The sequence below is a fragment of the Motacilla alba genome, chromosome 4 (assembly GCF_015832195.1).
Source record: "Motacilla alba alba isolate MOTALB_02 chromosome 4, Motacilla_alba_V1.0_pri, whole genome shotgun sequence".
NCBI lineage: Eukaryota > Metazoa > Chordata > Aves > Passeriformes > Motacillidae > Motacilla > Motacilla alba.
The window spans coordinates 9,247,544-9,260,108 of NC_052019.1; the positions used below are offsets into that span (position 1 = coordinate 9,247,544).

General features: G+C 39.4%; 1 protein-coding gene across 2 annotated transcripts in view; it reads left to right on the forward strand.

Moving 5' to 3' along the window:
* HTT (huntingtin) overlaps nucleotides 1–12,134 on the forward strand; it is a 78,466-nt gene extending 66,332 nt beyond the window's left edge. Inside the window, exons 56-67 of one of the 2 annotated variants that reach the window (XM_038134686.1) lie at nucleotides 125–264; nucleotides 432–514; nucleotides 795–925; nucleotides 1,108–1,237; nucleotides 2,690–2,845; nucleotides 5,274–5,464; nucleotides 5,903–6,017; nucleotides 6,233–6,446; nucleotides 6,590–6,695; nucleotides 8,007–8,169; nucleotides 8,816–8,976; nucleotides 9,963–12,134. In XM_038134686.1, the coding sequence (XP_037990614.1) occupies nucleotides 125–264; nucleotides 432–514; nucleotides 795–925; nucleotides 1,108–1,237; nucleotides 2,690–2,845; nucleotides 5,274–5,464; nucleotides 5,903–6,017; nucleotides 6,233–6,446; nucleotides 6,590–6,695; nucleotides 8,007–8,169; nucleotides 8,816–8,976; nucleotides 9,963–10,176 (1,804 nt within the window). In that variant the 3' untranslated portion in view covers nucleotides 10,177–12,134. The remainder of the gene's footprint in view (nucleotides 1–124; nucleotides 265–431; nucleotides 515–794; nucleotides 926–1,107; nucleotides 1,238–2,689; nucleotides 2,846–5,273; nucleotides 5,465–5,902; nucleotides 6,018–6,232; nucleotides 6,447–6,589; nucleotides 6,696–8,006; nucleotides 8,170–8,815; nucleotides 8,977–9,962) is intronic. The other variant, XM_038134687.1, reaches the window with a different exon arrangement.
* The last annotated feature ends 431 nt before the right edge of the window (nucleotides 12,135–12,565 follow it).

The window sequence follows — 12,565 nt, forward strand, 5'->3', positions numbered from 1 at the left end:
ATTTTTCAACATTTTCATTTCCCTGATACTGAAAATAAGCATAGACACATAACATTACAGAGTGAGCCAGACCTGCACAAAACTGTTAAAAATCTGCTAAAATTGATTTCTCTTGGGCTTTTAGGTTTGGGAGGAAGCTAAGTGTTATCAGGGGAATTGTTGAACAGGAAATCCAGGCAATGGTGTCTAAGAGAGATAATATTGCTACTCATCACTTATACCAAGCTTGGGACCCTGTTCCATCACTTTCTCCTGCTACTACAGGTAAGTGCTTGTTTGTGGGGGAGAAGGGGAGAGTGAATTTCTTTTGCATTTAAAATGTGGAAAAGGTACTCTCAGAAAAATTTGAAATCCAGTTTGTGGGAAATGAAGCCATTTTCACATGTGCTTCATTATCACTTTTTAAAAATTCATCCTGTGTTTCATTTCAGGTGCTCTTATCAGCCATGAAAAACTCTTACTGCAGATCAATACTGAACGAGAAATAGGAGATATGGATTATAAATTGGGACAGGTTTGTTAAAAGCTCAGCTTTAAACTTGATTTTTATTACGTTTCTTCCAGTTCTGAAAAATTAGTTAAGAAGCATTGCTTGACATCAAATAGAAGCTAAAAGCTCTGAGTGATGCAGGGTAGGTCATAACTGAGTGTCTCCTCAGCTAGAAGACTGTGTGTTGCCTGTCATTTAAATAAAAATATGTTTGACTTCTAAGATTCTTCTAGGCTGACTGTTGGGGTGTTAAATGCAGTTCTTTGCAATTTGCTATTTGTTTTTCTCTTTTGTGTCTTGCAAGGTCTCTATACACTCTATATGGCTAGGAAATAATATCACTCCACTGAGAGAAGAAGAGTGGGGTGAGGATGAAGAAGATGAGAATGATGTACCTGCTCCTTCCTCACCACCTACCTCTCCTATCAATACCAGGTATCTTTTTTTTTTTTTCAACTTCTCACTTTTGAGCCATAGATAAGGTTTTATTTCTTCATTGAGTTCAATAAGCTGGGTTTATAAATTGGATGCTGTTAAATAACTGTATTATTTCAAATCAAGCATTTTAGCAGGGCTTAAGAACAGCTATTTTAACACTTGTTTATTGTTCCTCGCAGGAAACACCGGGCTGGTGTAGATATCCATTCTTGTTCTCAGTTCTTGCTTGAACTGTACAGTCAGTGGATATTGCCATCCAACCCCAGCAAGAGAACACCAGTGATTTTGATCAGTGAAGTGGTGAGATCAGTAAGTCTGAATTGTTACTCAGAGTCATAACTGAGCATATGTTACAAGTGTTCAAAGCTAAGTAGCATTCATAAAGCATATTTTCATATATGGAACACACAGAATTTTCTTGGCAGTGCTACTCTGTGGGCAGTACAGAAACATGGGCAACTACAGCATTATTACTGATTGAAGCTATATAAGCATTCAAATTTAGTATTTTGCTGCTACATTACAAATACTTCCTTGTTACTTATATGTGGGGTTTCACCCCCGGATTGGGGTGACCCCAAAAGATGGAAAAGTCCCTCTTCCAACCCGTGCCTTCGAAGAAAGACTCAGTAGTCTTCTGTTGTATGTTCTCAAGATAGTTTATTGTTGGTTATCTAAAAGATTCTTCTCCTGAACTGCTGTGGCCCGTTCAGCAGCTCAGACAAAGGCACTCTGCCCTCCCAGGGGGCTGGTGCCATCTTTTATATCATATATTACGTACTACATGTTTATACCTTTTCCCCAATGCCTACTATCTATATTGAATGGTGACTTTCTACTCTAAACCAATCTGTGAGTGCCAACATCACCAAAGACATGGAGGCTAGGAAGGAGAAAGAAAGATGACAGGGCACACCCAAATCCCTCCATCTTAGATCCCCCTGACCCCCATGTACAAAACTTGGACCCCTGTGTACAAGGCTTAAAACCCCCCTGTACAGCACTCAGAAATCCTACCCTTCACTTCGTGACTACTTCTACTACAATATCTAAACTTTTGTGTGTGGCTTGTAATTCTTCATACAGAGTTGGTAATTTGCTCCACAGGCTAAGATCAGAACCCCACGTGTGTCTTTGGCTGCATGCCAGGGTCTCAGAGCCCCCTGCCAGCAGCTCTGGCCATCCAGGGCACCCAGAGAAGAGTCCTGGGTTCCCACACTTAATGACAGTTTATATTTTACTTGACTACTTGCCAAAGCAAGATTTGCTTATCCTATCCCTTTGTAAGAAAATGAAGATGGAACAACAATGTATTTGAGAATTAACTTGATTATTCAGTGTAGAAGCAGAACTAAAGAACACAGGTGTGGAATGTGTCTTGACAGCCTTTATTCACTGTCATTCTTATGACTTAAAATGAAATTATCCTTGCAAGAGAAGTATGTGTTGTATGTTTTGGGATGGTTTAGTACATTGTAAATAGCAATGTTCATGTCCCAGAGTTACTTATTATAGTAGCTTTGATTTTGTAAACTTTTTACCAAAAAAGTACTTCTTGGAGGTCATTATTATCAGAGATGAATGGTAGCATTAATTCTGAACTACAATAGTAATAGTTATTTCAGACCCTTGAGTAAATGTTTACACATTTAATAGATCAATTGAGCAATCTTCTGCTCACAATTTGAACAGAAGGTAGAGTCAATTTTTGGCTGTCTGCTAATGGGAATTTTTGAAAATTCAATTTTCATTTCTGTACAGCTTCTGGCAGTGTCAGACTTATTTACAGAAAGGAATCAGTTTGAGATGATGTACACAACACTGACAGAGTTGAGAAAGGTGCATCCATCAGAAGATGAGATTCTTGTACAGTATTTGATACCAGCTACTTGTAAAGCTGCGGCTGTTCTTGGAATGGTAAGAAATTCTCTTTATTGCAAATAAAGAGAAAGTTTATTGCAAATTCATGAGTCTTTAGGTTAACTCAGCTTCTGCTACAAAACCTGGTATACTTGTTAAGGGTGGTTTGTCTCTGAGAATATCCTTTATCTGGTCTGCATGGCTGTAAGAAGTAATAGGATATGTATTCTGAGCTTTCAGAGTTTGCAAACATTATCTGCAATTGCCCTTTATTCAAACAGAAAAGTTGTTTGATGTGATATTTTTTTGAGGTTTGAGCATAATTTAATGCACTTTTTGGTTTATGGTATTGAGTTCAGTGTTGCCTTTGCTCTGGACTCTTCATTTGTTACATTTCAGGCCAGAAGTGAGGACTTGCAGAACAGCTTTTGCTAGATTTGTATTGCTGGTGAATGGCTGTAATCTCATGGGAGGCTGGGACAGTTCATGTGATGAATATATAGCCCCAGACAGTCAGGCATCCCTTTTCTTTCCCTCACTTCTCCCTCCACTGCATCCTTCTGTCTTGAAGTGTGTAGACCAGGAGTACTTCCCAGTGAACATTTCAGAGTGGAGTTATTTAGGAAAAAAAAAAAATTACAAATCATTTTGGAAGGAGTTAGCACTTTTAGAAACTCTGAGACTAATATAAAGCTATATGGGTAACAGTGGTAAAAGAAATTCTGAAAGGCTTTTAGGGTGGGGCTTTCAGTAGCTTTTGCAGCAGCAGCTCTGCAAGGGAAGGCTGGGAACATGATGGCAAACATACAGAAACAGTTTTAGAGATAAGCTTCTTCTGACTAGGCTGTCATTTCCCACTCAGTGAGCTAATAACACCTTCTCACAAGCAAACAGCTGAATGTAACAGCTTGGTGGGACTTAAAAAACAAGAAGCTGGTTCCATCAAGAGTTGTTTGTTTTTCTGTGCTCAGTTATATAGAAAATCTGCTTAAAAAGAGCAGCTAGAGAGCAGACACTGTCTCAAACTGGCCTGTATCTTAGATACTTTATGAGTAAGGGGACAAGGTAAAGCAAGTAATTTCTACTAATTAGGTAGTAAGGGGAAGACTTTCCAAAACTAAAATTCAAAATAGATTTTGTATATTCCAGCAAGTTGTGGTATTTGATTACAGGGAGTGAAGTATTTGGTACCAGCTTGACCTGTGAATACTGAGCTTAAAGTTGTGGAATCATTTAGGTTGGAAAAGACCCTTGAGATCATTGAGTCCAACCATTCACCTAACTAAACCATTTCCCTAAGGATGGAGCCTAAGGAGGCTCAGGGGGGACCTTATGACTCTACAAGTTCTGGAAAGATTATAGCAAACAAAGGGTCAGTCTCTTCTCTCAGGGCAAGAGGAAATGGCTTCAGGTTGTGCCAGAGGAGGTTTGGGTTGGCTGTTAGGAAGAATTTCTTCACTGGAAGGGTGGTTAAGCATTGGAATGGGCTGCCCAGGGAGGTGGTGGAGTCACCATCCCTGCAGGTGTTCCAGAAATGGCTGGACCTGGCACTCAGTGCTGCGGTTTAGTTGATGGTGATGCTCAGTCAAAGGCTGGACTCCATGATCTTGGAGGGCTTTTCCAACCTTAATGATTCTGTGAAGTACAGGGTGACAGTCACCTGCCCTGGTCCTGCTGGCCACACCACTGCTGATCCAGGCCAGGTGCCATTGGCCTTCTTGGCCACCTGGGCACACCTGGCTCATGTTCAGCCACTCTCAACCAGCACCCCCAGGTTCTTTTCCATGGGGCCCTTTCCAGCCACTCTGCCCCAGCCTGTGGCACTGCAGGGGTTGCTGTGACCCAGGGGCAGGACCCAGCCCTTGGCCTTGTTGAACCTCAGACCCTTGGGCCCACTGATCCAGCCTGTCCAGATCCCTTTGCAGAGTCTCCCTCACCTCCAGCAGATCAACATTCCTGCCCAGCTGAAAGTACACTTAATTCCCTCATCCAGATCACAGAATTGGTGGAGGGAAAGATGTGTAGGTCTGAGTACCTGTGGTCTCAGAGAATAATAAATGGAATTATGTGATATGAGTTGAATAGACAGAGAGTAGATGGCAGAGTATAGTTGTCTGGTGCCACTTTGTTTCAGATGGAAGAATCCTTAGTGTTTAGTTGAAGGGCCACAAAATTTCAATCATTCAAGTCCTGTATTCTTAGTAGCACGTACTATTTGCTGAACTAATCCTTATCTTATTTGGGTTTTTAAAATTTTAAATCGTGACATAACTTTGTACAAATAAAACAAAGTAGCATCAATTTCCTAGTTAATCTACAACTCATCTCTTGTCTGATTGTATTAGTCTTGTGACATTTATTCAAAGTAGTTTAAGCCAGGCTCTGGTTTGTTCCCTATTTTCCTCCACGTATATCTGAATGACAGGACTTGCCAGTATTTAAACCAGTGCTGATTTCTAATGAGAGCTCTTGTTGGGTGTATTAGGATAAAGCTGTGGCTGAACCAGTAAGTCGACTGCTGGAATCAACCCTGAGGAGTACCCACATGCCAAGTCGGATTGGAGCCCTGCATGGAATTCTTTATATCCTTGAGTGTGACCTGCTGGACGAGACAGCAAAGCAGCTCATTCCAATTATCAGCGAGTATCTGCTCTCCAATTTGAGAGGAGTAGCACAGTAAGACTTCTCCCTTTCCCCCTGGCTCCAAACTGTTGCATGTTTATGTCTGAACAAAAGGGCTCTCTGTTGTTGGCAGTTGCCGGTACATTTTAGAGCAGGCTGTTGTATCAAGCAGGTTTTGGCATTTTCATTGAAAATATCATCCAATTTTAGGTTTAATTTACAGAGCAAAATGGTATTTGAGGATGAGAAAACTGTTTGATAGTACAGGCTTTCGTGTCTTCGGTAAACTGTGTTACTTAAACCTCATTTTTCTGTCATTTTCATGATAATCAATGTTCTCTTATGGCACCTCAGCAATACTTTCTGTGATTTTAAAAAGGGCTTAGGTTTCATGTTCAAAAATACTTTGAATTTCTAGAAATTGTTTATAGTGTCTCTGTTTGTGACCTAAACAACTTTGGTGTGACCTCTAGTGTTTTTGCTCATTTGCAGTTGTGTGAATATCCATAACCAAGAGCACATTTTGGTCATGTGTGCAGCTGCTTTCTATTTGATTGAGAATTACCCACTTGATGTAGGGCCCGAATTCTCTGCAGGAATTATACAGGTATGTTGTGATGCCTCCAGTGAGGGGTGGTTGTGTAATCTGAGACCACTGCATTAGCTGTCTTTAACACTTGGATACTGAGGTGCAGGCATGCTTTTGGGTTTATTTTCATCAGTTTTTGTTAATACCTGATGCCATTCATGCTGTGATGGTGTGGTGCTAGAAGATGACCCAAATACACCTCAAAACCAGTAGTTTTTTTTGCTTTATTTCAGATGTGTGGAGTCATGGTGTCTGGGAGTGATGAATCAACACCATCTATTATTTATCACTGTGTCCTGAGAGGATTGGAACGACTCCTTCTTTCAGAGCAGCTTTCCAGGCTGGACAGTGAGTCCCTGGTTAAGCTGAGTGTTGACAGGGTGAATGTGCAGAGCCCCCACAGAGCAATGGCAGCCCTGGGATTAATGCTGACTTGCATGTACACAGGTATTCACTTTGTTATACTTCTGATGTGCTGGGACACTGGCTTGCTAACAGTGTTAATTTTCTTGATTTATTTTTGTTACCAAGAGTAAAAGAGATGTATTTTAACATCCACAGTGAACTTGTAACAAATTATTTTGGTTTAGGAAAGGAAAAAATCAGCCCCAGCCGTATCCCAGATGCAAATCCTGGTGCTCCTGACAGTGAATCTGTGATTGTTGCTATGGAACGAGTATCTGTCCTTTTTGATAGGTAAGAGGACAAAATGTGTAAATGGGGCTCTGGGAGGGAAAGGATTGTGTTTGTCACTGTGTGCTCACTTCTCTATTTGACAGTTCTTCCATCTACTTACTGTTGCTTAAAAGTTACACTCCTGGTATACACAGTAACACTGATGGAATTGCTGAAGGCAGCACAAATGTGCAGGAATGTAAATGAAAACCAGACATGTCCAAACTGATACTGTGTGTTGCACAAACCAAATGTATTTCCAGCTCCCTTCAGGTCAAACTCTTAAGTGCTTTTCAGGATGTCTTCTACATAATCAAGGATATAAATCCAGTTTACAGGAAATAATCTTTCTAACCACCCTAAGAGTTTAAAACTTTTTTCCCCCTTCCTCCTCACAAGAGTTGCTCTTTCTGAGGCTGTTAAGTAATTGTAATGGAAGGGTACAGTAAAACTTCTGTATTCACATGGAACTCATTAATGGGAACATTTCAAAACCCCTGTTTTGAACTGACAATCTCAAGCTGTCTTAAGTGAGTATAGCATGTTATATTTTGTGTAGTAGTTTGTGGGTAATGGTTTACATTTTTTGAAGTGTTCAGTGGTTTTTCCATAAAACTGGAGGAGGGTTTCACTTCTGTACTTGGTGAGAACAGAACTAGAGCAGTTCTTGAGTGTTTTTGAATATATCACTCTGAAGAACTAGCAAAACAAATGTGACTACTACAAGCAAAAAATAACTTTTGCAGGGAAGAATCACATGATGGTAACTTGATCTTGATGCATCCACAGATGCTGCCTTTATTAGCAAGACTTTCCAATTAATGTTATTTAAACAAAGTTGTCTGTAGGTTGGAGTATCTTTTCCCCACTTTACACAGCAATGCAGCTTGCTTTTCTTGTTTGATATGTTGGTCATTCTGAGCTTGAATAAAAAATGCCAAGATGTTATGCATGAAAACTAGTGTTCTGCTTATAAATGGTCTTTTCTCTGGTAACTCAAGGAGTGATCTCCATGTCCTTCTTTTTCAGCATTCCTGTTGGTAAGTCTCATCTCTGATGCAATTACAGACCTTCAAAAAATGTGATTATTCAAAAAAGAAAAGGGGAGAGTGTGGGGTAAGGACACACCTGTAACAGCTTCTGACAGCTTTGATAGACCTCTTTGGGTAGTCTGTTATTAAGATTACATGAAGATTTGGATTCATCAGTGCTGAGAACTTGCCTACTCAGAGATGAAAGTAAAATGTTCTTTCCATTGCCAATTAAATTGGAAAAGAACAAGATATGTGTTGACATTCAATCATAATGTATTTAATCTTTTATTATTTTCAGGATCAGGAAGGGATTTCCTTTTGAAGCTCGAGTAGTGGCTCGGATTCTTCCACAGTTCCTTGATGATTTTTTCCCCCCACAAGATGTAATGAACAAAGTCATTGGGGAATTTCTGTCCAATCAGCAGCCATACCCACAGTTCATGGCAACAGTAGTTTATAAGGTAGTATTGATACATTTATTTTTCTTAAACGTTTCAGAAAATTTCTAAATAATTGACAGCTCAGCTGAAGGGCCACATACCACTTTTGTTAATTAGATCTGAAAAACCTGCCATGATTGAGCTGTCCTGCTGTGAGCTTTGCTTTCCAGGCAGCATTGAGGGCTAGAATTGCCATGTCACCTAGAGGCCAAAGCTCACAGCGGGACAGTCCAGTCACTGACAGTGAGAAAATAAGGGGAGAGTTTGTGGTTGTGATCCTGGTGCTCAAATTCTAGATCTGAGAGAGCCATCACCTTGTGAACCTAAAAGGCAAGCCCCTGTGGCTTCAGTTGGGCTTCTGGGCTTTTGGCTCTTTAGCAGCTACTGGACTTGTGCATCACTGGAGAGTGCATGTGCTCAGCACATGTGATCTATAAAAACAGAGACACCACACAAGTTGTATATTTCTGTGTGATTACTTCAGTTGGGCACATTTGTCAATTTGTCACGAGTCCAGTTCACTAATTCATTAGACTCAGAGTTGTCCCCAGGAACCTGGTTTGTGATCCTCAGAGATTTGTAGCCAGAGAGAATCTTTACAAGAGAAACTGAACTTTTTCCCATATCCATCCCCCCTGTCTTTATTCCTGTGTACAATATTTTGCAGGTGTTCCAGACACTGCATAGCACTGGACAATCCTCGATGGTCCGTGACTGGGTGATGCTCTCCCTCTCTAATTTCACACAAAGAACACCCGTGGCAATGGCAATGTGGAGTCTTTCCTGTTTTTTTGTCAGTGCTTCCACCAGTCAATGGATTTCAGCAATGTATCCTAAAAAGATTGAATGTGTGCCATTTCTGGGTAATTATAGTGTAAAGCCTTGAAGGATGAGAGTACAAGTGTAAGACACAAAAAAGGCATTTTACTGCAGATAGTAGTGGTGTATATTGCTTTGTGCTGTTGGTACCTTGGGTTTGTAGGGAAAAAAGAGAACATCTAAACAGATTATGGGAACAAAGTTATCTAAAACTACTGCTTTAAGATCACTTCCTTTTGGCTATGCAAGATGATTGGGAAAGTCCTTGCTATGAAAGACTTCTTAAAAGCTTCATCAGGATAGTATTGCTGTGACCTTTAAAAGCTTTGCTCTGTATTCCTTCTGCAAGATAAAATATATTGAAGAAAATGAAAGAAGCTAACAAACTCACAATCAAGATAATTATCCTCTACATCCAAAATGTATTTTGCAGTTATCACCCTGGCTGTGCACTGCAGTAATAGTGGGCTTTGGCAATGGAATTTCATTGGTCAAATAAATAGGAACCAGACTTATTCCAATTTATCTATATATCTATCTTTATATCTATCTATATATATATATATGTATGTGGTATTAGTGCTGGGTTTATTTAAAAACAAATCAAGAAACCCCTGAAACAAACAGAAAAATAACTAGTGCATTTTGTGTGCAGACAAAAAATATGGCCATTTGTCATGTTTGAGATGTCCTAATGATTCTCAACTGCAGCAGTGCTCTTTGGCTCTCAGCAGTTGCTGATTGCATTGTTTGCTCCAATGGATAGAGAAAACTACTGCTAGCTTGAAACTAATTTCTGAGAATAAGAAATTGTGTGATGTTAAGGAAGAAATAGGATTTATGCAGTAGCACTTAATTGCCAGATGACAGCATTTTGCACTTGAACGTTGTTTGTGAACTTAAGAATAAGCTGTTTTAATGAAGAACACTGTTTAAACTGCTAAACCACAAGAGGGGCAATGTCTGTCATTTTATGACCTTAACTTGTATTTCAGTCTTCCACATATTATCAGCAGAATGGGAAAATCGGAGCAGGTGGATGTCAACATCTTCTGTTTGGTGGCCATAGATTTCTACCGACACCAGATCGACGAAGAGTTGGATCGGAGAGCCTTCCAGTCGGTGTTTGAGGTGGTAGCATCTCCAGGAACCCCTTACCATCGCCTACTGACTTGTTTGCAAAATGTCCACAAGGTCACAGCATGTTGAACATCCTGATGTGTAGTGGAACTGCATGACTAGTGTTGGAATATGAGTTATGAGGAGTGTGAGATCAAGAAAATACCTGGGGTTGCATTTGTGATAAATACGGACCTGTCAGTTTTCCTTCCAGCATGCATGGACAAGTGCTCTGCAGCACTGGAAATCACCTGAGAAGTCAAGTGTAGTTGTTGTTGACACCAAACACCTCTAAGTGGAATGAAGTATGTCAGTGTTTCTCAAGTGATGTTGGGGACTAAAGTAGCCACACATCCAAGCTGTAAAGTGTGAGCTAGTACCACATGCAAGGTATCTGGTATTCCTCTTCTTCCCAATATGCAGCTGAAGCCACTGTGGTGCAGCCAGTGAAACACTGACAGACTGTTATTGCAACGTGCAGTCATTAGCCAACTTCATAGTTTTATGTACCTGTATATACTGTTGTGTAGTACAGAATAGAATTTGTTTCCTAATGTCTCTCCCAAACAAGGAAAAGAGAAAATGGCTTTTATGATTTACACTTCCAGCATGTAATTTCTCTCTCTGGATTTTCTGATATCCAGTGGTGTATGTGTTGGTGATACCAGAGATATAGTGCACATACGTAACCACACGTTTTTCTTTTTTCTTCTCAGGATTTCAAATTTGAGTACAATATATCAGTGAAAGAAATTTTAACTTAAATATTTCTATATTATGTACAGTATGTAAAATTGTATGATGTGTGGTGCATGAGCTGTGCTGTAATTGGAGATGAACAAAAGCCATGCTACTGAATGTCTTGACATCTGTATTGTCCTCATTTTTTTTCCTCATTCTTGAATTCATGTTCCTTTTGGAAATCCATCTTAATGTACAGATTACATCTTGTTTTGCATCTCACTTTTCCTTAAAGTGCTTTAAAACTGGAATATGTTGATTAATTTGTCTTGAGAAACTGTACTAAGGAGGCATTCTTGTGATCCACTTTACTGTAGCTTCTTTGTAATTCCTTAATATTGAGACATAATGGTAAAAAAGAGGACTAGTCACTCTGGATCAAACTCTAGATACTTAAGAAACTGCTCTTATTTGCTGCACAGCATTTTAAGAGACAAAATGGTGCAAGCTCCCCAGTAGTCAACAACCATTTGACCTTTCCTAACTGAGACCATGGAGTCATCTGGACCACTCTCATGTAAACAAAGATGTGGTGGCAGTAAAGAATCAGAAGGCTGCTGTGGTCTACTTTGGGACTGGCTAAAGTGTTAGATTACACAACCTCTTTTATTACCTGTTGTATCCATAATGCTTTAGACACAAACACAAATATCCATGAATTCAGGACACTACACAGGGCCAGATTTAGCTTTTACTCACCATCCAGGGAATGCCATTGATTCCTAAGCTTTACATGAGGAAATCTAGCACAGCATTTGTCTTTAGTTGTATTTAAGTCTTTCATTATAGAGAAGCGATACTTTGGTTCTCAGTCAGATCCTACATTCAACCTCTCTTCATTTTCTTATCACACCTTTTGGTGACACTTGGAAAAATGAGATAGTGTTGTCAGGAGGAGCATGTACTGTATGTATTTCTGTATATAATGTATATGTTGAAATTATACACATGTGACAACATTTAATGTATACAGATGTGTATATTTGTATTTATTAAACCCATGTATTTAAACTAATTCCAATCTAGACCAAAAATTGTTGCTTCTGCCCTTAAATTGATTACAAAGGAAATGTCCACTGGTGTTGCTTCCTTTTAGAAACTGGTAGAGGAAATTGATAGTATGGGCAGTAGAAACAACTGTAGATGTTGCTGTATTTAGCTCTCTACAGGTCTTATTATCTAGAGCAATTATTTCGGTCCTAAGTTGGGTTATTCTTCTTCCTTGGGCCACAGCACTGTGGTGATTTTTAAAAGAAACTGAACAGGGTTTCAGAAAAAGGTTTAATAAAATAGATAACTGTTTGAAAGTTTTTGAGTTATATTGGAAATTATCTTAATTCTGATAAAAGTCTAATTCCAGGCAGTGAGATATAATGCCCTGTGTTTGCATTAAGGGGTAGTATAGATCACTCTTCCCTTTTGTAATCACCAGTAATCGTTTTGTACTGTAAACCCACACACCAGTCAGTTTTTGTATGATATATAGTTTAAGTGAAGATATTTTTGTAAGCTATTTTCCAGAATTTAAAATAGATTTTAATATATTTTTTAAGCATCAGATTAGTCAAATTCTCACCATATAACAGTATGTGTTGTGTTATGAAACTGTTAAATTCTTCATAATTTTAAGCTCCTCACGATTAACACAGACCAGCTGATTACTTTACCTTGGGATCACAGGAGCTAGACCCTTCCTGAAACTTTCCAAACCGGCTTGGGACTTGCTATAGAATCTTTC